General features: G+C 41.6%; 2 protein-coding genes across 2 annotated transcripts; both read left to right on the forward strand.

Annotated features, from left to right (window-relative positions):
- Positions 1 to 2,228: 2,228 nt before the first annotated feature.
- On the forward strand, positions 2,229 to 10,374 carry LOC311170498 (granzyme A-like; the record flags this gene model as incomplete). Its single annotated transcript, XM_084232914.1, has 5 exons — positions 2,229 to 2,283; positions 4,896 to 5,043; positions 6,904 to 7,045; positions 8,854 to 9,126; positions 10,222 to 10,374. The coding sequence occupies 5 exons, from the start codon at positions 2,229 to 2,231 to the stop codon at positions 10,372 to 10,374; spliced, it is 771 nt and encodes a 256-aa protein (XP_084089040.1).
- Positions 10,375 to 14,454: 4,080 nt separating this feature from the next.
- On the forward strand, positions 14,455 to 21,152 carry LOC311171383 (granzyme A-like; the record flags this gene model as incomplete). Its single annotated transcript, XM_084234160.1, has 5 exons — positions 14,455 to 14,524; positions 16,262 to 16,403; positions 17,796 to 17,937; positions 18,133 to 18,402; positions 20,991 to 21,152. 5 exons carry the CDS (start codon positions 14,455 to 14,457, stop codon positions 21,150 to 21,152), a joined length of 786 nt encoding a protein of 261 aa, XP_084090286.1.
- Between the last annotated feature and the right edge of the window lie 1,353 nt (positions 21,153 to 22,505).

Below are 22,505 nucleotides of genomic sequence, written 5' to 3' on the forward strand. Positions count from 1 at the left end.
AGTAGGGTGTGGGCATAGGTAGATGGGATTCACCTGGGCTAAGACTGTGCTTTTTAAGGGCGGCATCATGGGGACGCCAGCAGCAGCAGAAGCCGAAAGAGAAGCCGAGAGAGAAGCCGAGATGCAGAAGCAAAAGCAGAAGCAGAAGCAGAAGCAGAAGCAGAAGCAGAAGCAGAAGCAGAAGCAGAAGCAGAAGCAGAAGCAGAAGCAGAAGCAGCAGAGAACGCCAGAGAGCCCAGATAGAGTGAGGATTTGCTGGGGGTTGGGAGGACTGCCAGCCTCCCAGACCCCCAGCACCCCTGCCTGCCATATGCCTGGTGAACTCCAATAAAAGACCTTCAAAAACTCATTAAGGACTCTGATTCCTCCTTTACCCAGTCTGCTGGATCAGAAAACTGCACTGGTCCAGTCCTGCCCCTTTACAATTGGCGTAAGTCAGCAAGATGATCCATGTAGACAGGCATTGGAGCCCTCCGAAGACCTGGAGGGACTAAGGAGTAACAGACTGTGTTTGACTGTGACGATGCTGGAGGTGCCAGAAGGTGGACACCGTCCGGGAACTGCTGGACGAGACCTCAGCTGGAGGAGGAGACATCCGAGAGGACCAGCCAATGACCCCGAGGCAGCAGAATCATCAGCGAAAAGAGGACCATGATTCGGAGCTCACCAGTGCTGATGCAGGGAGAGGCCTGATGGACTTGGACTAATAGAGTTGGACTGACAATCCCGCCAGAAGGCAGAGGAACTTGCAGGTTAATATGTTTTTGGAACCCTGGGGGTGGAACAGTTTCGTTTGTAAACCCCAGGAGATGGGAATCTGGGGGTGGCCAGTAGGCCTTGGTGGCCAAAAGCAGCCTGTGTATGCCCAGCAGTCAGGCAGAGGAGAAAAGCCAACTGAGAAGGCAAAAGCTGGTGCTGATGCTAAGTTTGGGAAGCCTTGAGCAGCTGTTAAGCAGCCTGTGAGTCTCGTAAAATCACCTGTGGGTGATGCCCTGCTGGTTGTCGAGTGAGGGTGAGGAGCTGAGGAACCCGTCCTTGGGGGACGGGTGGGGAACGTGGCTTGGGGTGGAGCCCAAGCCGCATGTAGAGTTTGGATCCCCGACCCATGGGCTTGTGCAGTGGGTGGACCTGAGTGCAGGGGTCTGCGAGTCGCATTGGTGGCTATGAAGGCCGAGTGTTGGAGCGACTGCAGACAGAAACCCTGAGGGTTGGCGGTTACCCCCAGCAGAATAGAATCGCCAGTCCCAGAGCTAGAGCATCCTGGGGGTGGATGCTGTGTGTGGCTTGTAGCCGAGACTACAGCTAGAGAAGGCCAGGAAGCCTGACAGCTCCTGGTGTGATACAGTAGATGCCGTGAGTGATTCCCCTCCCTCGTATGAGCAGTGCCTTCGGCAGCAGATTTGGTGGCTCATCTGCTGGTACCAATAATAGTCTTTTGCACTAGGTTAGGGCCCTGCCTGGACTTATTTGTGTCCTGTTGTATTTTGTTATATTGTGATGTATTTGCTTTTGTGGGCCATGGTTGCATTGTTTATGTTTGCTAAATTATATATATGTAGATTATATGGCAGAAAACCCTGAGGGGGTGGGCTGTAGGGTAAGGAAAAATGTCAGGCTTTTCTGCCCTCCCGCCATCAGGATAGATGATGGATCCTTGTGGTCCTGAATGCATGCCTGATGGCGGGCACCTGGAGTAGGGTGTGGGCATAGGTAGATGGGATTCACCTGGGCTAAGACTGTGCTTTTAAGGGCGGCGTCATGAGGATGCCAGTAGAAGCCAAGAACAAACAGAAGCCGAAGAGAAGCCAAGAAGCCGAGAAAGAAGTAGCAGAAGCTGAGAGAGAAGCAGAGAACGCCGGAGAGTCCAGATAGAGTGAAGACTTGCTGGGGGCTGGGAGGCCTGCCAGCCTCCCGGCCCCCCAGCACCCCTGCCTGCCATATGCCTGGTGAACCCCAATAAAAGACCTGCAAAAAGCCACTGAGGCCTCTGACTCCTCCTTTACCCGGTCTGCTGGATCAGAAAACCTGCACTGTGGTCTATTCCTGACCCTACACAAGTAACCAGACTGTAGCTAAAATACAGCTGTGTCTTCTAGCAATAAAACCAAAACCTTTAGCAGCTCAGTAAAGAAAGGAAAAAAAAAGAAAAACCCACATCCTTTGTGTTTTATTATATATTTCTAATGCCAGTTATGAAAATAACTGTTCTTGCGTGGGGGAGAGGAACCATGAACATTCTTTTTCCTTTCTCGTTCCCTACTGCGTTTCTCCTGTTTGCTGGAGGTAAGGCATAGTTCTATACATTTGTTTTGCTCATGAGAAAATGGGATATTCTAAAATGGTGTAATTTATGTTTGATATTAAATAAAGAAGGAAAAAGAAAACATAACTTAATTTCCAATAATTTAAAATGTTATCATTTGTCTTTGCTTTCCAAAGGGCATATTGGCTTTTGACGATGAAAACATACCTTATATGTCTATGGCAATACTATGAAAGTGTCGATCTTAAAAAGAATTTTTAGTAATGGTGATTCTCATAAATTCAGGCAAGATTTACAGAGCAAAACCGTCACGTGAAAAACTGACAAGGCAATTAAATACAATTGAATAGTGATAACTCTCAAATATTAGAACTTTTGGTTTCAGAATGTGTTTGTATCTATTTCTGGTGGTAGGGGTGATGAAAGCAATAACATCAGTGTAGTAATCCAAGGGAGATATATATAAACATATGTCAACATTTAATAAAACATAAGCATAGCAATATTTTAAGTTATACATATATTAACTCATTGTTATCAGCCTCATTTTACATATGAGAAAACTAACACAGATTTAAGTAAACTTATAAAGTCATCAGCTAGTGAATAGTCGGGCTAGGATTTGAACCCAGAGTTTATATTCTTAACATAAACAACAAGATATTATGATTTCTGGTCTCTCAAAGATAACTTTATAGCTATGATTCTTTTTTTTTTTTTAACTTTATTTTTTTTTTTTACTGTTTTAACCACTTTTTTAAATAATAAATTTTATTTTTATATTCCCCATACATTTGCAACCCCCCCATTCTGACCCCAATCCCTCCCCTCCCGCCCCCCACTCCCGAAAAACTGTCTCTGGTTCATAGTTTTTTGTTGATTTTGATTTTCACTTTCTTATAGTTATTCATTTTCCTGGTCCCTTATTTAAGTTCTCTAGATTCCTGCTATGAGTGATAGCTATGATTCTTAAACCGAAAACTATGCGTTCCTCCAAGGCCATGGATGGGCATCAAGAAGTTTGTGAATCTCCAAAAATTATATGCAAATATATATGTACATATGTATCTATACTTTATCAGATCATCAAATGACCCTATATTTAAAAAATTAAACCAGTACTTTGGAAAAATAGAGCTTCACAATGGAAAGGATGTGGTTTTCAAATGATGTGAAATTGGGGTAGAACACTCTTTTGTCACTTATTAGTTGTGTGAACTTGGACAGGGTCATTGCACTGTCTAAAGTTCTAACTTGCACTGTAATGAATATCACTTTCTGGAACTAATCATAGATATTTTTGTTATGCTTATTACTATAGTTTTACTATATTTTAATATAACTTAGTAAACTATCATTCAAATAATCTCCCCATGGAATTGAGACTTTTTTTAAAAAGATTTATTTATTCATTTATACAAGCACTGGGTACAGTCAGAAGCGCGGGAGGGTGAGAGAATTCACCAGAGCCAGAGCGGAGAACAGAATAAGCAGACGGACGAAGTACACTGCTGAGGGGAGCAGCGGGTGGCAGGAGAGGTCCCTTGCCCGGCAGCCGGGGATCAAACCGGTGCTGCAGAGGCTGGGAGTGACAGACAAGAGAAGGGATTTCTCCCCATTCTGCTCTTAGGTGTGATATTGGATAAATCTTTAATCTTTGTGTTTCTTGAGAGACTATTCCTTGACAATTTCTACCTCAGAATACCTTGGATAGAACCAACTGTACCAAGGAAAGAAATTATTTCAGGTATTAATGCAAAGGTACCTTTATTTACACAGGAACATATATATAAACTAAAAAGGAATTTTTCATCTAGAAAATCTAAGTAGGCTCTCACTATACTGGCCTCTGACTCAGGGTGGAGAATAGTCCTCATGCAAACTGAAGAACAGAAAGTTTGGGTACCAGAATCAAATCATGAGTCTCCTGCTGAGACATTGCAGCCCTGGCCATGCCCTCTAGACTGCTCACACAGTGCCTCTGGCCATCTAGTCACGTCTCTGGTGGAATGACTAGATTGTCAAGTGCCTTCTGCTAGTCATGCCTGCCCAAGTAGGTAAAAATAGATAACTCACTGCTTTTCCAGACTTGGCCCAGGCCTCATAAATCCCAGAACTGCTCTGAGAACAACCTGCATTAGAATCACATGGGGTGTTTATTTGGAATGCAGGTTCCCAGGTTCCCCTCCAGGATTCTGAACCAGAGTTTCTGCAGGTTCACCCAGAGAAATGGCACATTAAGTTCTCTGACTGATTATTAGGACACTAAAATTATATGTCACTGACAGCATTTTTGCCCTACCAATTTCAAAAGGAGAAATTAATTTAGACATGGCAGGCAGGGAAAAATAACAAAAGTCTAATATAATAGAAATATCTATTTACAGTAGAACTTGCCCTGACAGTGAGTACTCAATTCATCACGAAGAAACGCTATCACGTGAGTGAGTGTTGCAGGGAACATAGACAAGAGAGCTGCAGGACGACAGCACCAACCGGGGCACCATCTGGGTTGCTTTGATCTGCTCTTCCCTGCAGTCTGAGTGTCTACATACTCGTGCTAAATCTGCTCAGCTTTCTCAGCGTGAAATGTGACTAGATAAAATTTGATTTCACTCTGGATCACTCTTAGTTTTTCCAGATTCCTGCGAGGGAATTATTGGAGGAAATGCAGTACACCCTCATACCAGACCCTACATGGCTCTCATCAAAGGGCTGAAAATCTGTGCAGGGACTTTGATCGATGAGCACTGGGTGCTGACAGCTGCCCACTGTGACATGTAAGTAATTCTGAGCTCCCCTGATTCTCAAGGTGGTTTGACTCAGAGAGGGGGGTGAAAATGACTCTGAAGTCCAAAAGCAAATTAAGGAGACAAAATGAGCAAGCACAGTCAATGTCATGTTCTGTGACAATATTTCCTCTATAAGCAAAGGCCAGATCCTATAGAATAAGATTGACATGCATAGCCGTTTTCTCGTGTGTTTTAAAAGGCTTTCACTCTAAATTGGGATATTATTAAAATTTTTAAAAATGGGAAAGGTGAAAAATAGCAGTCATAATCTCATTAACCTCAGAGCAACCACTGTTAATATTTTGCTATATTCTGTTGCAAAAATTTTAAGTATATTTTACATAGTCAAACAAAGTGGCTACTAGGATTACAAGCAAATTACTAGCTACTATAGAAGTAGTGTTATCCTACATTATTACATATTACATTGAACCACAAGAAATTATTGGTATTTGATTGTCAGACTTCAAAAAATAGCTATTTCCTATGGTCCAAACTAATATTTTCCTAACTGTGGTTTGACTGTTATACGTCCATAATATTTATCATGTGAATATGATGCTATTTTCTCAGTCAATACCTCTCATTGGGAACCATTACCTGTTATTTCCCTCTTCCTTTTCCCCTAATTGAAAGAAAAAAAAAAAAGATTTAAAAACTATCTTCTCACAGAGAAGATTCAAATAATAGTGTTGTATAAACTGAGAACTTGTCAAGTAGAAACTTCAGCATAATGAATACTGGAAATAAAGCTAGCCATTAGCACGCTTGATTAATAGGCCCACTTGGTGCTAACTCTAGCCAGCAAATTAAGAGAAGCTGAGACCACTTCTCCCAGATTAGCTATCAAGTTCACAGACTAGATGTGGGGTCAACCCTACTTTGTTTGCTTCTGTATGAGTGTGAGTGTGTTTGTGTGTGTGCGTGTGTGTGTATACATGCTCACACGTTTAGATTCTGTTTTAAAATTCAAGATTCAGGAGCTAGACGGAATTATGCTCAGTGAAATAAGACAGAAGGAAAAAGAAAAATATCGAATGGTTTCACTTACATATAGGGGAACCAAATAAGACGTCAGTGTAAAAAAATAATAACAGTACAAAACACAACAAAGCAAAAACAGACAATAATAAACCAGAGACATCCTGCAGGGGAGGAGCAGGGAGAGGGATCAGAGGGAAGGAGGAAGGAGAACAGGGGACTGAGGTGATGGTGCCCAGGTGCCTTGGTGTAGAAAACTCTATGGATACTACACCTGAGGGGGTAGGGGGAAGCAAATATTGTTTAAAAATTAACAATGACATAAAAAATTTTTAAAAATTAAAAATAAAATTTAAGATTCGTTTTTTTCATCCTACCTAATTAAAAATCTGTCTCATCCATCTTTGTCATCTTTGAAGATTTAAGCAAGCCACACTATTTCCTTGCAGCACAGTAAACCTGCTAATTTTGCTGTATTATTGGTGTTGGGTGTTGAATTCCGTAAACCCAAAGCAGGTGGAGAAACTGGCAGCTCTTCTTTCAGCAGCAGCAGCCCTCTCTGGTCAGCCCCCAAACATACCTCCCTGGGCCTTTGCAATCCAGTGCTCCTGCATGGGCCTGCCTTCCTGTTGCTTCTTTTTTCTAAAGATGGGATAAAGTTGAAGCTGTTTTGGAAAAACACATATTGGGAGTTTTACATTAAAGTCATTAAAATAAAAATAAAAAAAATAAATATTCCCTGCCTTGCTGTTCTTGTTTATAAATAGGAAGCCATTTGATAGAACTAATCTGAATTAAATAAGTTAAGTTCCTCGCTAATTCATCCATTTTCTTGCATAAACTATATGTCATCCTTGTTTTTTCCAGGAAGGGAGAACCCCAAGTTATTCTTGGGTCCCACTCTACAACCCATAAAGAGAAATATGACCAAGTATTTTCCATTAAAAAGGCCATCCCCTTTCCATGTTATGATCCACAGTCATTTCAAGGGGATATTCAACTCCTTCAGGTAAATGTGTTTCTTTCAATATTTATTTTGAAATAGTAAAATTTTGAAATTTTTTCAGATTGACCTGAAAGTAGTTTTACATCCTGGATCTCATAGCCAAAGTTGGCAAATGCCAGGGCATGGGAAAAGAAGAAGAGCTGGGACCCAGCACTATTGCCACAGATGTTTCCCCTCTTGGAATTCAGTTCAACAGATATTGACAAAAGCACATGTCAATCCAAAGTGGTGATAGGAGTTTGCTTAGAACTGGTGTTGTCAAGAAGTGGGATAATTCTATAACTGAGCATTTTTAATGACTCTTAGTTATTGAGGAGGTGGGAAGACTGGAGAGAAGCTAAAACTGTGATCGACAAAGAAGCAGCAGTCACTCATCTTAGCTAATAGGGGGTGTTTGGTCATTTTTGTGATGTGCACGATAACCCTGCTTGTGACTCAACTCAAACATGTCTGCAGAGTGGCCTGGGTTTTGCTCACATCCTTAGGATCACCTTGTCTGATACTGATGATCTGTGAGAGTGTTTATTTCCAACAGGAAAACTTTTGGCCCAGCTGTGTGTGCCAGGCTGGTTTTCTTTTCCTCAGAAGAAAAATAATGATCAGGTCCTCTTGAAAGGCACTTGCCGTTTAGTGGGAGGAGACAAATGAATCAATTGCTCTGTTCTGAGTCACTCCTCAGTGACAGATAACTGAGAAAGGGGTTCTGAGGAAGCATGTGGAGGGTCAAGGAGGTCAAGTATAGTCATCAACAGGGAATAATGGGATGTTCTGGAAAATGTATTTGAAAGAAGTGAGAGAAAAATAAAGAGTTATCATGAGATTTGATATAAAGGGGCACCAGCCAGAGGACCATGGGCAGGCATTGCAGACCATGGCAAGAAGTTTGAACTTTATGGGAAAGTGTTTCAAGCAGAACAGTGACATGAGCAGGCTTGTTCTTAGAATGATTAAGGCAGCAGGACTGGAAGGAAGAGTGTGAACAGTATGTTCACACCAGAGCAAAGGGAGACTGATGAAGAACCGCCCCAGCAAGAGTTAAAAAAGAAAATCTCAGGGCCTCCCCGGTGGCGCAGTGGTTGAGCCCTGGGTTGCGAAGCTGCCCGCGGCCTCTGCGGCGCTGGTTCGATCCCCGGCTGCTCCCCCGCCCCCGAAGGAAGGTCCCGCATGGCGCGCAGACCTCTCCTGCCGCCCGCTGCTCCCCTCAGCAGTGTACTTTGTTCCTTCTGCCTGCTCTGCTCCCCACTCTGGCTCTGGTGAATTCTCTCGCCCTCCTGCACTTCTGACTGTACCCAGTGCATGTATAAACAAAACAAACAAACAAATAAATAAATAAAACATGCCTCTATTAAAAAAAAGAAAAAAAAAGAAAATCTCAGGAGGGTCTCCCTGGTGGCACAAGGGGTTAAGCACCTCACTATGAAGCAATCTGCGAGTTCCATCCCCGGCCAGCCAGGGAGCAACCCACACAGTGCAGCAGACCTCTCCTGTCTCGCCCACTGCTCTCCTCAGCAGTGTGTTTCAGTCAATCTGCCTGTTTTGTTCCCCACTTTGTCTCTGGTGAATCCTCTCACCCCCCGCATCTCTGGCCTGTGCCCCAGCTCTTTTATACATGGATGGATAAGTCTTTAAAAAAAAAAAAAAAAAAGATGTGCTGGGACTTTTTAAAAATCAATTACTTCTTAATTAGGTTTGGAACATGACTTCAGCCATGTCCTTTGTAAGAACAAGCTAAGTCAGCAAGAATATAATCCACTTCTGGGTGTTGCTACTGCTCTTTTGGCATAAAACTGTATGTCTGTTCTCTTTTCTAGCTGTCAGGTAAAGTGAAATTGAACAAGGCTATACAAATACTTCGGCTACCAAAAAAAGGAGATGATGTCAAATCCTACACCAAGTGTCATGTAGCAGGATGGGGAAGCACCAAGAGCAAATCATGCGGATTTTCAAATACCTTGAGAGAAGTCAATCTCACTGTGATAGACCGGGGAACATGCAATAATGAACAGCACTACAATTTTAAGCCAGTTATTGACAACAGCATGATCTGTGCTGGTGGAAAAAATGGTGAAGATGATTCATGTGAGGTAAGTAAATTAAATATTTTAACCATTTGTTGGCAATAAGAAATACAGTTAAATAGAATGCACAGGAAGAACAAGGTGGACAACCTCTATTATTCTCATGTCCAGAGCCTGCTATTTATACTGGTATGGTGCATGCACCTTTTTCTCAGGTGAAACCTTCTGTTCAAGAAACAGTCCCTTATTACTAGTGGTAATTTTCAAGATACCATTTCACTGCCAAACCTCTCAAAAGTAACCATGACAGCTGGCATTTATCAGGGACCAGGAATAATAATCAAGTTCTATATACTATGCCATTTACCCCTCAAGTAGCCCCATGAGATAGATATTATGAATTATCAACTCTATTTTATAGATGAGGAAAGTAAGGCATAGAAAGTTGCTCAAATTCTCCAAGTAAAATAAGCTGCATATCAGTGGGATGGACCTGGACTTGGACAGACCCCATCTGACTCCCAAACCCTGCACTGTTCTGACTCCTAATGTGCCAAGAACAGACTTCAGTAGCTTTGACTCTGTTTGGAACTCATGATGCCTATGGGGTCACAAAGTCAGAGAGAATATTAAATGTGGGCTGATAAAGTCTAAAAATTGTTTGCTATTTTATAAGTGCTCCTTGGTCTGGGACAACTTCGTGTCCCTCCTCAGAGCAGGGAGTAGTTGAGATCCACCTCAAAACTTCTAGTTATCCTATATTCAGTATCTTCCCATAACATCTATTGACCTAGAATTGGGGAAATAGGTAGACTGAAGGAAACAATTATTGTTCACAGGTGAAGTCTCCTTTGTTACTCTTTCTTTGCTTTGCTGGGGAAAATGAGTTGCATATCTTCTCCAGAATTGCCTTTTTTTGAAAGGAAAATGATTGAAATTTAAGCTGTGTTAACTGATTCTGAGGCTGGACAATAAAAGAGATACTATCTAAAACCTATATAATGTTATAAAGCTATATTGCTTCAATAAAAAATATTAAGATATTAAATTAGCCTTTAAGTAAGAAGAGTGTGTGAGTGAATGAGTGAATGAACAAATAAGATGATGAATAAATATCTTTGGCAAGCATGCATATTTAAAACATAAAACCTTCTATTTCAGGGAGATTCTGGAAGTCCTCTGATATGTAACAACATTTTCAAAGGTGTCACTTCCTTTGGGGAGTGTGGAAACCGCAGGAAGCCTGGCATCTACACTCTCCTTACAAAAAGATACCTCAAGTGGATCAAGGAAACCATTGCAGGAGTCATGTGATACCACTTCAAAGCAGCAAACTGAGGTAACCACCTGAAATGTCAAGCAAGGGAGGTTTTAATTTGACCTATCAGAAGAAGCCCCTCAGTCTAACCTCGTGTATAAGACAGCCTTTCTGAAACAAAATCAGCAAAGAAAGAAACAACTTCCTGCTAAGACTACATCCTGCGCATTCTGTCTGCCTGCAAGAGATGTCCCTTGAGAAAAAGTTCTGCTGTTCAGGAACTCTTGGCTTTATTCAGAATTTGTGCACTGACAATTTTGAGTTTGCCCTTAAAAAGAAGTCAATCCCAGGAAAATTTAGAATATCCTCTGCTCTTCAAAAGGAAGCTCAAATTATCTATAAGCCTTGAAACTTAGAGCCTGATATTCCATTCAATGTGGGAGTAAGGAGAGATATGGGGGCAGGGGAGGGAGCAGGAGTTCACTTCTTACTATGTACTGCTATTTTTATGTTTTGTAAAAATATTTGATTGTAAGACAAGAAAGAAGATTCAGTGTGTGTTTAAGAAATTTGGAGAGTTTAGAATTTAAGATTAGGGATAGCGCAGAGAGAAATTGTTAATGATGCAAGTTATATATTCCAATCAGAGCTGTGTTTTGGTATCTGTTGCCGTAATGTTCTTGCTAAAATCTGCACTTCCTGTCTCTTCTAACTGAAGCTGAAGGAAGTATCAAGTAAAAGCATCGCTTTTTTATCTAACAAAAACATCTGTCTAGTAGATTGAAGTTTCATGTACCAATAGACCTCATTCCAGGCAGTATCTTGGTATGTATTTTGCCTTCCCTACTCGAAAGATACATGTCAGCACAAAGTTTAATTCTTTGTTATTCTTAATAAATTGTGATGTATAATGGACGGGAAAGTGACTTTTTTTTACCCCCTACCATTTATATCTTATCTTTTTGTTGTGCTAGTTCTCCAAAGAGCTGATTTATAATGAACACATTCTCTAATAACCTGACTTATTTATCCAATTTAATTCCTCAAACATTTCTTGAAGACCCACGATGTCGAGGCATTATGTCTGGCACAAGTGTCATCACTGATCACGAGTGATAATCACAAATGATCACTACCTTAGTCTGATCAAAAGTACTTAGAGTACTCAAAAGTACTTAGAGTCTAGTGGAAGACAAGTAGAGATCTATAAATAAAAGGACATATACTTCAGGTTCTGAAGAATAGATGACAAAGCAGTACTGTCTCCTGTATTAAGAAGGTAACAGGAAGAAAGATAAATAATATTTTTCACCTTCAACTGCTGTCACATGTAGCTTCCAGAGTCTTCCTCCTGAGGGGCCTCCCTGATGGCACGAGGGATTAAGACGCAATCTATGAAGCTATCTGTAGCCTCTGCCGCACAAGTTCGACCCCCGGCCAGGGAGCAGTCCACATGGCACAGCAGACCTCTCCTGACTCTCCCACTGTTCCCTTGATCAGTGTACTTCAATTTGCCTGTTCTGTTCCCCACTCTGTCTCTGGTGAATCCTCTCACTGCCCCCCCACACCTCTGGCCTGTACCCCAGTTCTTGTATGCATAAATATTCTTTAAAAAAAAAGAATCTTCTTCCTGATATCTGTCCTGCATTTAGACAAACCTATACAAACTCTGAATCCTTGATGGAATTCTACACACCACATAACAACATGATGGAAAAATCTTTGGTCTACACGTCAGAGCCAAGTTCCATCACTGGAGTTTAAGGCTTTGATCAGGGAATTAGTCTGTGTCTCCATTTTCACATCTATAAACTAGAAATGGTAACACAAAAGGTGTAAAGTAGATGCCCTAGAATTTGAAGGTCAGAGTTGTCCATCGTCAGAGTTCACACCCCCCTAGGATGCCTATGGTAAAAAACAAACAACTATAAGTGTTGATGATGATGTGAAGAAACTGGAGTTAAGGTGGGTTGCTCTGGCAAGACACAAATAAGTTAGCAAGGAGCATATCACTGAAAATAATATGACTTCAGCATGGAATTACATATTCCTGTCCAACCACGGAAACTTCTTCCTTTAAGTTGAAGTGCCTTGAGAAGAAAGTGGATGTTTCCTGCACAAATTAAAAAAAAAGCCATTTATTCTGTCAGAAAATAGTGTAATAAATCTGATTTCCATTTTGGACATTAGTATTCTCTGAATTTGGATACATGTTAGGTCTCCAGATTTTCAGCAAGGAGCACACTGCTACATCAGGTCTCAGGAGTCCCTCTGACCTGCTCAAAGACATGCTCTAGCAAATTTTGCAATCCCATCATGTCTTCAATGTCTTCCATCCCCATAAACATATAAACATGGTTTATCCTGCCCCCTCTTAAAAAAGAAAATAAGACTTCCTCTTTAGGCATTTCCCCAGGTCTTTTCTTTATTTTACATCACAGCTCCTCAGGTGAGAAGTCTATGCTGCAATTTTTCCCCTTATATTCTCTCTTAACTCCAATATGGCTCTTTCCCCATACTTTACAGAATAGCAATTTTCAGAAAATAAATAAATATGTACTAGCAATGATTTAGACATAGGAACTTGTAATTACTTTGTTGATGGGAATGAAAAGTGAAAAGGCCACTTTGGAAAGCAATTTAGAAGTTCATCAAAATGGTAATCACAGAGTTTCCATAGAGTTTCCAGTAACCACATTTCTAGCTAAATGTCCAAGAAAAATGAAAACATGTCCACACACAAAAAATGAACATTAATGTTAACAGTGGCATTGCTCACAATATATAAAATGTAGAAACAGTCCCGGTGTCTGTTAAATGATGAAAGGCTAAATAAAAACTTGGTGTATGCATATGATGAAATATTAAATAGCAACAAAAAGGGATAAAATGCTGATAAGCTCTAATATGAAACAACCTCAAAAACATTAGCTAATTGAAAGAAGTCAGTCATAACAGATTATATATTGTATACTTCCATTTATATGAAATGTACAGAATAGACAAATCTCTGGAGACAGAAAATAGATTAGTAGTTGTCTAAAACAGGAAAATAGGGGAAAGAGGTCAATGGAGAGTGACTGCTAATGGGTACAAGGCTTCTTTGGAAATGATAACAATGAATTAATGATGATGATGATGCCCAATTTTATAGATATACTAAAAACCTAAAGCTCAACTTTTAATTTTTTAAAGCTTTATTTATGCATACAAGAGCTGGGGTACAGGCCAGAGGTGTGGGGGGTAAGAGGATTCACCGGAGACAGAGTGGTGAGCAGAACAGGCAGACTGATTGAAATACACTTCTGAGGCAAGCAGTGGGGGAGACAGGAGAGATCTGCTGCACCATGTGGGTAGCTCCCTGGCTTGCCGGGGGGGATCAAACTCAAGCTGCAGAAGCTGAGGGTTGCTTCATAGTGCAGAGCTCAACCCCTTGCGCCACCAGTGAGTCTCCTAAAGCTCAACTTTTAAATTAGAAAAAAAGGGGGGCCTCACCAGTGGCGCAGCGGGTTGAGCGCAGCACTATGAAGCTGTCCACAGCCTCTGCAGTGCAGGTTCGATCTCTGGCCATCCAGGGAGATTCCCTCATGATGCAGCAGACCTCTACTGGCGCGCCCACTGCTCCCCTCAGCAGTGTATTTCATCAGTCTGCCTGTTCTGCTCTCCTCTCTGTCTCTGGTAAATTCTCTCTCCCTCCCATGCCTCTGGCCTGTACCCCAGTGCTTGTATAAATAAATGCATAAATAAATTTTTTTATGAAATAAATTTTTTTATTTATGTATTTATTTATACAAGCACTGGCTACAGTCAGAAGCACGGGAGGGTGAGAGAATTCGCCAAAACCAAAGCGGGGAACAGAACAGGCAGACTGACTAAATGCACTGCTGAGGGGAGCAGCGGGCGTGGCAGGAGAGGTCTGTGCATCATGTGGGACCCTCGCAGGTGGCTAGGGATGAGCCAGCACTGCAGAGACTGCAGGCACCTTCGGAGTCCAACACAACCACCAAGGGAGGCCCATAAATACATAAATGAAGCTTTAAAAAAAAAAGAAAACCACATCCTTTGTACACTCAGTATATAGACTCAGTCAAGAACTGAAAACAGGTTTCCTCCTTGATGTGGGGACACCTGCCACGATGAGAAACTCCTGCACAGTTCTGGCATTCTCTCTCTGGGCTGCCATTTTTCTCCTGCTAATTCCAGAAGGTAAGAAATGATGCTCGTCATTTCTGTTATAACCATGGAGCAAACAGCAGACTTTCAATGGCCTTTTAGCAATGTTAGCTAAGTGTGTTAAGATGAGATTTCTTCCCCCAAGTCTTTCTTGGATTACATATATATACATATATATACCTTTATTTCAAAGGAAAAACATCCTTCTTTTTCCTTTATCATATCTTTATAAAAGATAACAGAACCACCAGTGAATATGTTGTCAATCCGTAGGTTAAAAACTGCCAGAAAGGAAAAACAAACAAATAAACAAACAGTTATTAAGATAGGAGAACAAATAGTATCTTTCAAGAAAGGAAGAGTGGTGCCTCAGTGCTACTTGCTACAGCAACACTTGATGCTTTAACCCAACACTTTTGCTTATCAGAATAATCTGGAGGACTTTTTAAAAAAATACTGCCATCCCACATCCTGCCCTGGAAATTTCAATTTTTTTGTTTCTGGATGGAAACCAAGAATTGTTAGTTTTTAATGTCTAAACCTTGACCCCTGACCCCTCTAAGAGTGGTTGATTGGAGGAATTATGGACTTTTTTCTCTGAGGCTGGTATATGTATATAGTCATTCACAGAACACTTTGCAAAAAAATATTCTATTGAGTATCATTTCTGTAGCCCAGATCATGTAAAGCTGCACCTTTAGAGTCTATCTTATATATATACTTCTTCCCAGGAAAAAAATATGATGTGTGTAACATTCTCTTAATTTACCTAATTTTTCACCCTTTTATTTCTAGAGTTTAGAATTCCCTCCTCTCAATCTCCCAGTGAAAATTAGAACCTCTATGGCCACTCTCCTCCACTTCCACTCACCTTCAGCAGTTTATGAAAGGCTTCTGTATCATTTATACCATCTTATAAATTTGTGAATTGGCTTTAATAACAGTAGCAGGACTGAGCCCTATTTAAGGTACCCTGAGTCTCAGCCAATGTACAGGAAAAATATTTTAGGAGGATCCAAGAACATCTGGTGCAGGAAAGGTAGAAACTGAGAGCATATCCAAAAGCTCAAGATCCTCTCAGCCAGCATGGTTGGTGTGCCAGCGTTAGATCTCATTATTCTCTAACTGTGAATCTATCCTCTTGGTCTAGCATAGAAAATATGACTCCTCATAATGAGTCAAATGGCTCCTTCTTCCCCTACCTCATCAGAGAAGACTTTTTATTAAACTAGGGTGCTGGGCCTGGAGAAAAACCAAAGAATTCATGGGTAGGATTACAGCTAAAAGGAGTAATAACAGTTTTTAAATTGTGTTTTTATTGTAGAAGGACCTGGGTGAAAACAGCAGCTCAGGCATCTAAAAGTGCCTCTGCTTTCCCAGATGAATAGACTACTAGAAATGGGTGGGAAGATACCCTAGAGTGTCATCATCACAAGCATCCCCTGTAGCAATTGTTGCTGGTGTAGAGCAATGCACAGCTCTCTGCTCTTTGCAAGACTTGAAGCTTGTCATTGGTTTCCAGCCTGATAATCCCTGGAACTGCCAATTCACAGCATCTGTGAGTGGAAGAGCAGAGCCTTCTCAGACAGCACAACAGGAGTGGGATTTACATTCAGATAGCTAAACATCTTGGTGGAGAGGAGGGGTCAGAAATGTCCTGATCAATGCTTCCTTTCTAATCTGGAAAAGTAGGTCTGGCCTTAGAAACATGGTTTTAATGGAGCTCTTTGGGGCAGGCATTGACAGGATTTGCCTTTTTCTTTTTAACAGATTTCTGTGAAAAAATCATTGGAGGACATGATGTGCAACCTCATTCAAGACCCTACATGGTTCTACTTCAAACAAAAAATAGTCTTTGTGCTGGGGCTTTGATTAAAGAGGACTGGGTATTGACTGCGGCTCACTGTGTCCTGTAAGTGTTTGAATTTGAAAACATTTTTGAGACATTCTATTTTGGGGGAATAGTAACAAAAAGTAGATCCCTGTAAAGTCACAGGAAGCTCGTGTATCTTCACATCACTGAAGTCTTTGGAAACCTGCTATATACCAGCAGGGTAATCACAGGCTTGGCCCCAGTAAATCAGACCAACCAGACCACAATGAGCCTCCACCAGTTCTTCCTGTGTCTTCCAGAGCCACCTGATTCAGGTGCTGAAAGGTTTTGTTTCTGGTCCTGACTCTTGACTGGGAAGAAGTGGCCACAGAGGCAGAAAACTTTCCTTGTCCCTCAGGTGCCTGTGCACAACTGTCAGGGAGCAAAACTTGATTCATATGCCTTTCCATTTCCCTGAGTAAACACCTCTCACACCTTCAGGCCTGTCTTAACCCCAATCAACCACTATCTTCAACTCCTCCCAAGCCTGGTCTTTCCTCTACTCCCTAAATCAAGCCTCCAAACCTGGACTGTTACCATGACAGCCACTATCACACTGGCTATGTAAACTCACACATTACTATATAAACTTAGAGTTAAATGAAACTACCAATTTAGTTACCAGTCACACTTGTCACACTAGATATTCATGTCTAATGACTTCCAGATAAGACAATATGGATTTTTGGAACATTTCATCATGAAAATGTGCTCTGCTACAGGCACTGTTCTACCATCTAAAGTGAAACTAACATCCACTGGTGTAATGGAAAATAGTGGTGTGAATAGCTGGTTTGTGTGGTTTATACGAGATTGTGAATGATGAAGTCTTAATCAATTATACATCAGAGAGTATTTGCGTTTTATTAAACAAAATAAGTATCTAGCATGTAATAAAAAAAGGAAAGCACCCTGGACCCCTTCTTCAAGTCACCATGCCCCCAATATCCACACACTCAAGGCCATGCAAATTTTGGGAATCTATTTCTAAAAGTTTTTCTATTTAAGTTAAGCTGGCTATTCTCTTACAAAGATCCCTTCAGTACTTTACAATATCAAGTGCCTTTTGCTTTTGTCTCTAGCCCATTGAAATCTTTGTTTTGCTGTAATCTATAACCTGATTCTCTATCAGAGGTAATGGAAGGTTAGGTGTACACCACCGTAATCCTAACAGACTTGCTTAGGTATCTTGGAATTCTCTTATTTATTTTTCAATGTACCCAGTTCAGCTTGTTACAAATAAGCAGGTGATGATGATGACCATGAAGATGATGATGATGATAAATTCATAAACATATCACTTTTTATTCTCTAAAGGACTTGCATAGCAGCCATATTTACATATGGGACAGTAAAATTAATCTGTACATAACATGCTCAGCTCCTGTTTATAACAGTAAATACAGTTAATAGTGTTGTGACTGTTTTCAGGAACAAGAAGTCCCAGATCATTCTTGGGGCTCACTCAAGAACCAAGAGTAAGACAGAAACACAGACAATGTCCCTTAAGAAAGAGTTTCCCTATCCATGCTATGATCCAGAAACATATGAGAATGATCTTCAACTTGTACAGGTACGTATCTTTGTCTGTCTTCTTCAAATTCAGAGAAGCGAGTACAATCTGACACTGAAATCTTTCCTCAGTTGCCCCTGTCATAAAGACTGTAGTTATGTAGGGAGACACTGAGGGTTGAACTAAAATTTAAGCAAATATGTGAATATTTTAATTCTCTCATTCAGTTAACTTTTCATTCTTATCTTCCAACAGCTGAGCAAAAAGGCAACAATTAATAAAAACGTGGCTATCCTTCCTTTACCTAGAAAGGAGGATGATGTGAAACCAAATAGCACGTGTCGAGTTGCAGGCTGGGGGAAGGTTGGTAACAAAGGGTCTTCATCAGACACTCTGAAAGAAGTCAATGTCACCGTCATTGACAGAAAAACCTGCAATGGAAAAAAATACTATAATTATAATCCTGTGATTGGACTGAATATGATTTGTGCTGGAAACATCAAGGGTGGAAAGGACTCATGTGATGTAAGTACAATAAGATCTCATGTTTTAGCTGTTGGATTAAGTCATGCAGACATAAAAAATGTAATATCACACTTTACTTTGTCATGGCATGTCTTCCATAGAGTTCTAATGCTTTGTGGAAAGAGTTTGATAAAAGCCCAGTGAAATAAATTCATAGTCTCAGCTCAAGTAAGTTCATAAAAAAATAACAAGTTTGCTTCTAGTGCTATGTCTTGTTTTATATCAAAGACTACTTAGAAGTAATTTTTCTCATTTTCCCAAATTGATATATGGAAATCAAAACTTAGAGATATGTAGCACTTAAAAGGGCTGACGTCAGGGTCCCCTAGAGTCTTCAGTAACCTTTCCCATCTCAGCACCTCGCAACTATCCTTCTGCCATGTGACGGGGCAATTGCTTGTCATTCCCAGGTACTGGACTAGACCCCATCACTTTGTAGAGCCACACTCAATCCCAGGAGACAACTTCCAAGCATGGCCCATGCCAGAGAAGGTGCACGCCCTCACACCCGAGCCCTCTGAGAAGGGAGGGCTGGACCCTACTTAAGATGAGAGTAGAAGAAACACTCCCCATGTCTAAGCTCTGAGTATTGGCTTTGATCCTTCCTCAAAAACTCCTCAGAGCCTCCTCTGAAAAGATATGCAGTGTGCACAGATTCAGGCTCACCAGAGATTTAGGGACCAGAGGCCTCTGCCCTCCGCAGGAGCTTGCCTATGAACTTTGGTGAATTTTAATGACTCTTTTCAGTAGGAAGGACAGACAAATCCAGGACAAGATGGCATTTGTTTTTGTACTGCTCTAGTTTTTTCTCTTTTGCCCTCCCTCACCCTTCCCTCCCCTCATCCACTACTCTGAGTGATGGGGTTCAGATGATGGGTTCAGTGAATGAGGTTTCTGGGTTAACCCTGAGAAAAGTTTCAGCAGAATTTCCCACTCGGCAGCACACAGCAAGTTTTACTAAGGACAAAGACATAGACACAAACAGGCAAAGGCCGCATTTTTTGGGGTGGGTGGGTGGGGGCTGCATTTTAAAAAGATAAGTTTATCAGGAAAAAAGAGAAAGGAGGAGAGAGGGAAAGAGGTGCCTGCATAGACACAAGTGGGTGGAGAGCTGCATTTGAAAGAGGAAGGTTTGTTAAAGAGATGGCTGTGTAGGCACAGGCAGGCAGTCTTAGGACAAGACCTGCATTTTGCCAAGGCAGGAGATGTTCTTACATAGTGTTCTTTGGGAGGGGAGAGGTGGGAGGCAGGGAGAATTTGTTCCTTTGTGGAATTTCATCTATCACTTCTAATGTCTGGTTGGGTTAATCTGAAATAACTGTTGTTCCTTTGTATGACTAACAAGACTCCATATCCACACCTCTGGTCTGTGCCTTTAGATTTCCATAGCCAGTTTAGAGACTCCCTAATCATCTCTACCCCCACCTCTAGTTTTGTTCCTTGTGAAGCTTCCATCACACATTTTCTACTCTGAGCTCCCATCGTGAGCATCCAAGGACCCCGACACTCAGGCCTTTGCAGCCCACATGCAGCATCCCGAGGCCTCCACACCATGCCAAGATGTCTGTCCCCTCCCCACCAGCCTCCCTTGCCATCCAAACCTAGCTGTCCTGCCCACTCTCTCAACACCCAAGACACCTCTGAATTGGCTCTTGATGAAATTAGACCTAAGGACTGATTCTGAGAGTGTCAGGCACTGTATTAGACAAGGGAAAGAAATACACCTGTCTGAGTGGACCAGGGTTCTCACATGGCTCTTGATTTCACACACGTGTAAGACTAACTTTTGCCTGCAAAGGGAGCTTCCCACAGCCCTCACATCACCAGGAAGGGGGTAAGTGGGCAGATTTACACTGCACAGCTCTGCACACAGGCCTCAGCGGCCCTCCATCCAGCTCCACCCGCCTTCCCCAAGGCCGGGGCACTGAGGGACCAAGCCAGACTTGAGTTCTCACATACAGTTAGAGATGCGATTCTAGAGTTCCCTGACAGAATATGCGGTCACACATGAGGTGGCACAGTCTGTAGAAAAAGGCAGCAACTTACAGATAATTGAAGCTTATCTGCTGTGGAGTCAGCTCTGATGTGTAATCACTGATTTCTGGGTGTTTCCACCCAGCATGAGCTGGGAGGGGTGCTGTGCGTTGGAGATGGTGAAAGCAAAGTTGGCACTGGTCTTGGGTCTTTGGGCAGATAATTATATGCTGGAAATGCTTGAAAATATGGTTTTTACTCTTTGCCTTTTGCCCTTTCTGCATCTGACCATTTTACCCTTTGAGTTCTAAGTAGTCTGAAAAATGACAAACAGGCAGGTTTTCTTTCTAAAATAGAGGATCAACCTCAAAATCAGTTTATAAGGTAAACAGTACATATTTTATTTCCATTTTCACTGGTTTGATAATGCATAAAGGAAGCTAATATTTAAATATCCCCAAGCATTTTAGTTTTTTAAACAGTGATTTTCAATTAGTCAAGTTGTCTATTAAGTTTCAACTAAGTTTTAACTTCACATTTAATGAAATTTCTGCCATCCTGCTAATGGTCATGCTCCATGCTAATTCCCCATCACCCCTCTTGTGTTTCCGCAGGGAGACTCTGGCAGTCCTTTGATATGTAACAATATTCTCACAGGCATCACTTCCTTTGGCCGCAAAGGGAAATGTGGAGATCCTCGCTTCCCTGGCATCTATACTCGTCTCGCAAAGAAGCACATCAACTGGATAAAAAAGACTATGAACGGAGCAGTTTAGAATTGTATTTCATTTCATTTACTGTTACTTTTTGATCTTATATATGAAATCAATTTGCGTGACTGTGCCTGTTTCTTTACTCTCACTGTAATGGGGGCAGGTCTCCACCAGCAACATGGGGCAGAGTCATACAGTCACCTGGAGGATAATGCAAGGGAGCGATTAGGGGAACAATGTCATGGTGTCATTCAGGAGTTATGTAACTAACAGTGTTACTTATCTCGAGGAATCCCAGCAGGAGTGACACTAAGATCAGGTGTCTAGTAACAAACACAGTAAGAACTCAGCATTTCTGCAAGAACCACAAACCACCAGTCTAGAGCATGCAATTTAAAGAAAATGAGTTGACCCTTCCAAAGCCATTGTTCTACATCAACACCTGCTATTCATACTTAACATGCAAGACCCTGAGTCTGTGTGAAATACAGGGACAGGAAATCCTTGCAGCAATTTCTAAAGGCAAGAGAAAAGTAGACATTAAAATTTAAGGGCCTATAAAGGGTGCACGTGATGAGACAAGAAAATGATGCCCCAGAAAGTCAACCTCCCTTCTCAGCCATTCTCATTTAAACCCTGGATTATCTGTGGATGGCGTGGGCGGAGGTCGCTGCAGTCGCTGATGCCGAGCGCGGCGCTTGTGGACCCTACAGTATGTTCCACACTACTCAAGACTGCACTTAATGGTGCCTCGAAGTCTTGGGTCAGTAGGATAAGATCCTAATGAAAAGTGTTGACACCACTTGGGAGACTTGCCCTTCACTTTGTTGGACTTGAAATTCTGCCTTTAGGGATCTTTGCTGTCTTGTAGCCATTTATTACATGGATTCTTATCTGAACTTGCCTCTACAGTGACTCCATCAAGTCAAAATTAAACCAGGTATCCACAGCCACTGCAGCATGAGTTCGATCCCCAGCCAGGCCAGGTAGTAACCCACATGGCACAGTAGACCTCTCCTGACTCACCTGCTGCTCCCCTCATCAGTGTACTTTGGTCAATCTGCCTGTTCTGTTCCCCACTGTCTCTGGTGAATCCTCTCACCCCCCCCCCCACCTCTGGCTTGTACCCCAGCTCTTGTATACATAAGTAAATAAATCTTTAAAAAAAATAAAAATAATAATAATAAAAAAAAAAACCCTGGATTATCTGCCTGTTTTCCTGGTTCTCCTTGTCGCTGAGCCTGGGCAGCCAACAAGGTTAGAGTGGCTTCCATGCCATACTAGGAAGTGGGTGTTGAATTGTGGCCTGAAAGCTTATTTTGAAAAAAGTCCTGTGAGGAAGAGGGGTGATTTTACCTTACCCTATACGTTCTTCTAGAATGACAAATAATTAATTTTAAGATCAGACAGATAGGG

The sequence above is a fragment of the Talpa europaea genome (assembly GCF_964194135.1).
Source record: "Talpa europaea genome assembly, chromosome: 5".
NCBI lineage: Eukaryota > Metazoa > Chordata > Mammalia > Eulipotyphla > Talpidae > Talpa > Talpa europaea.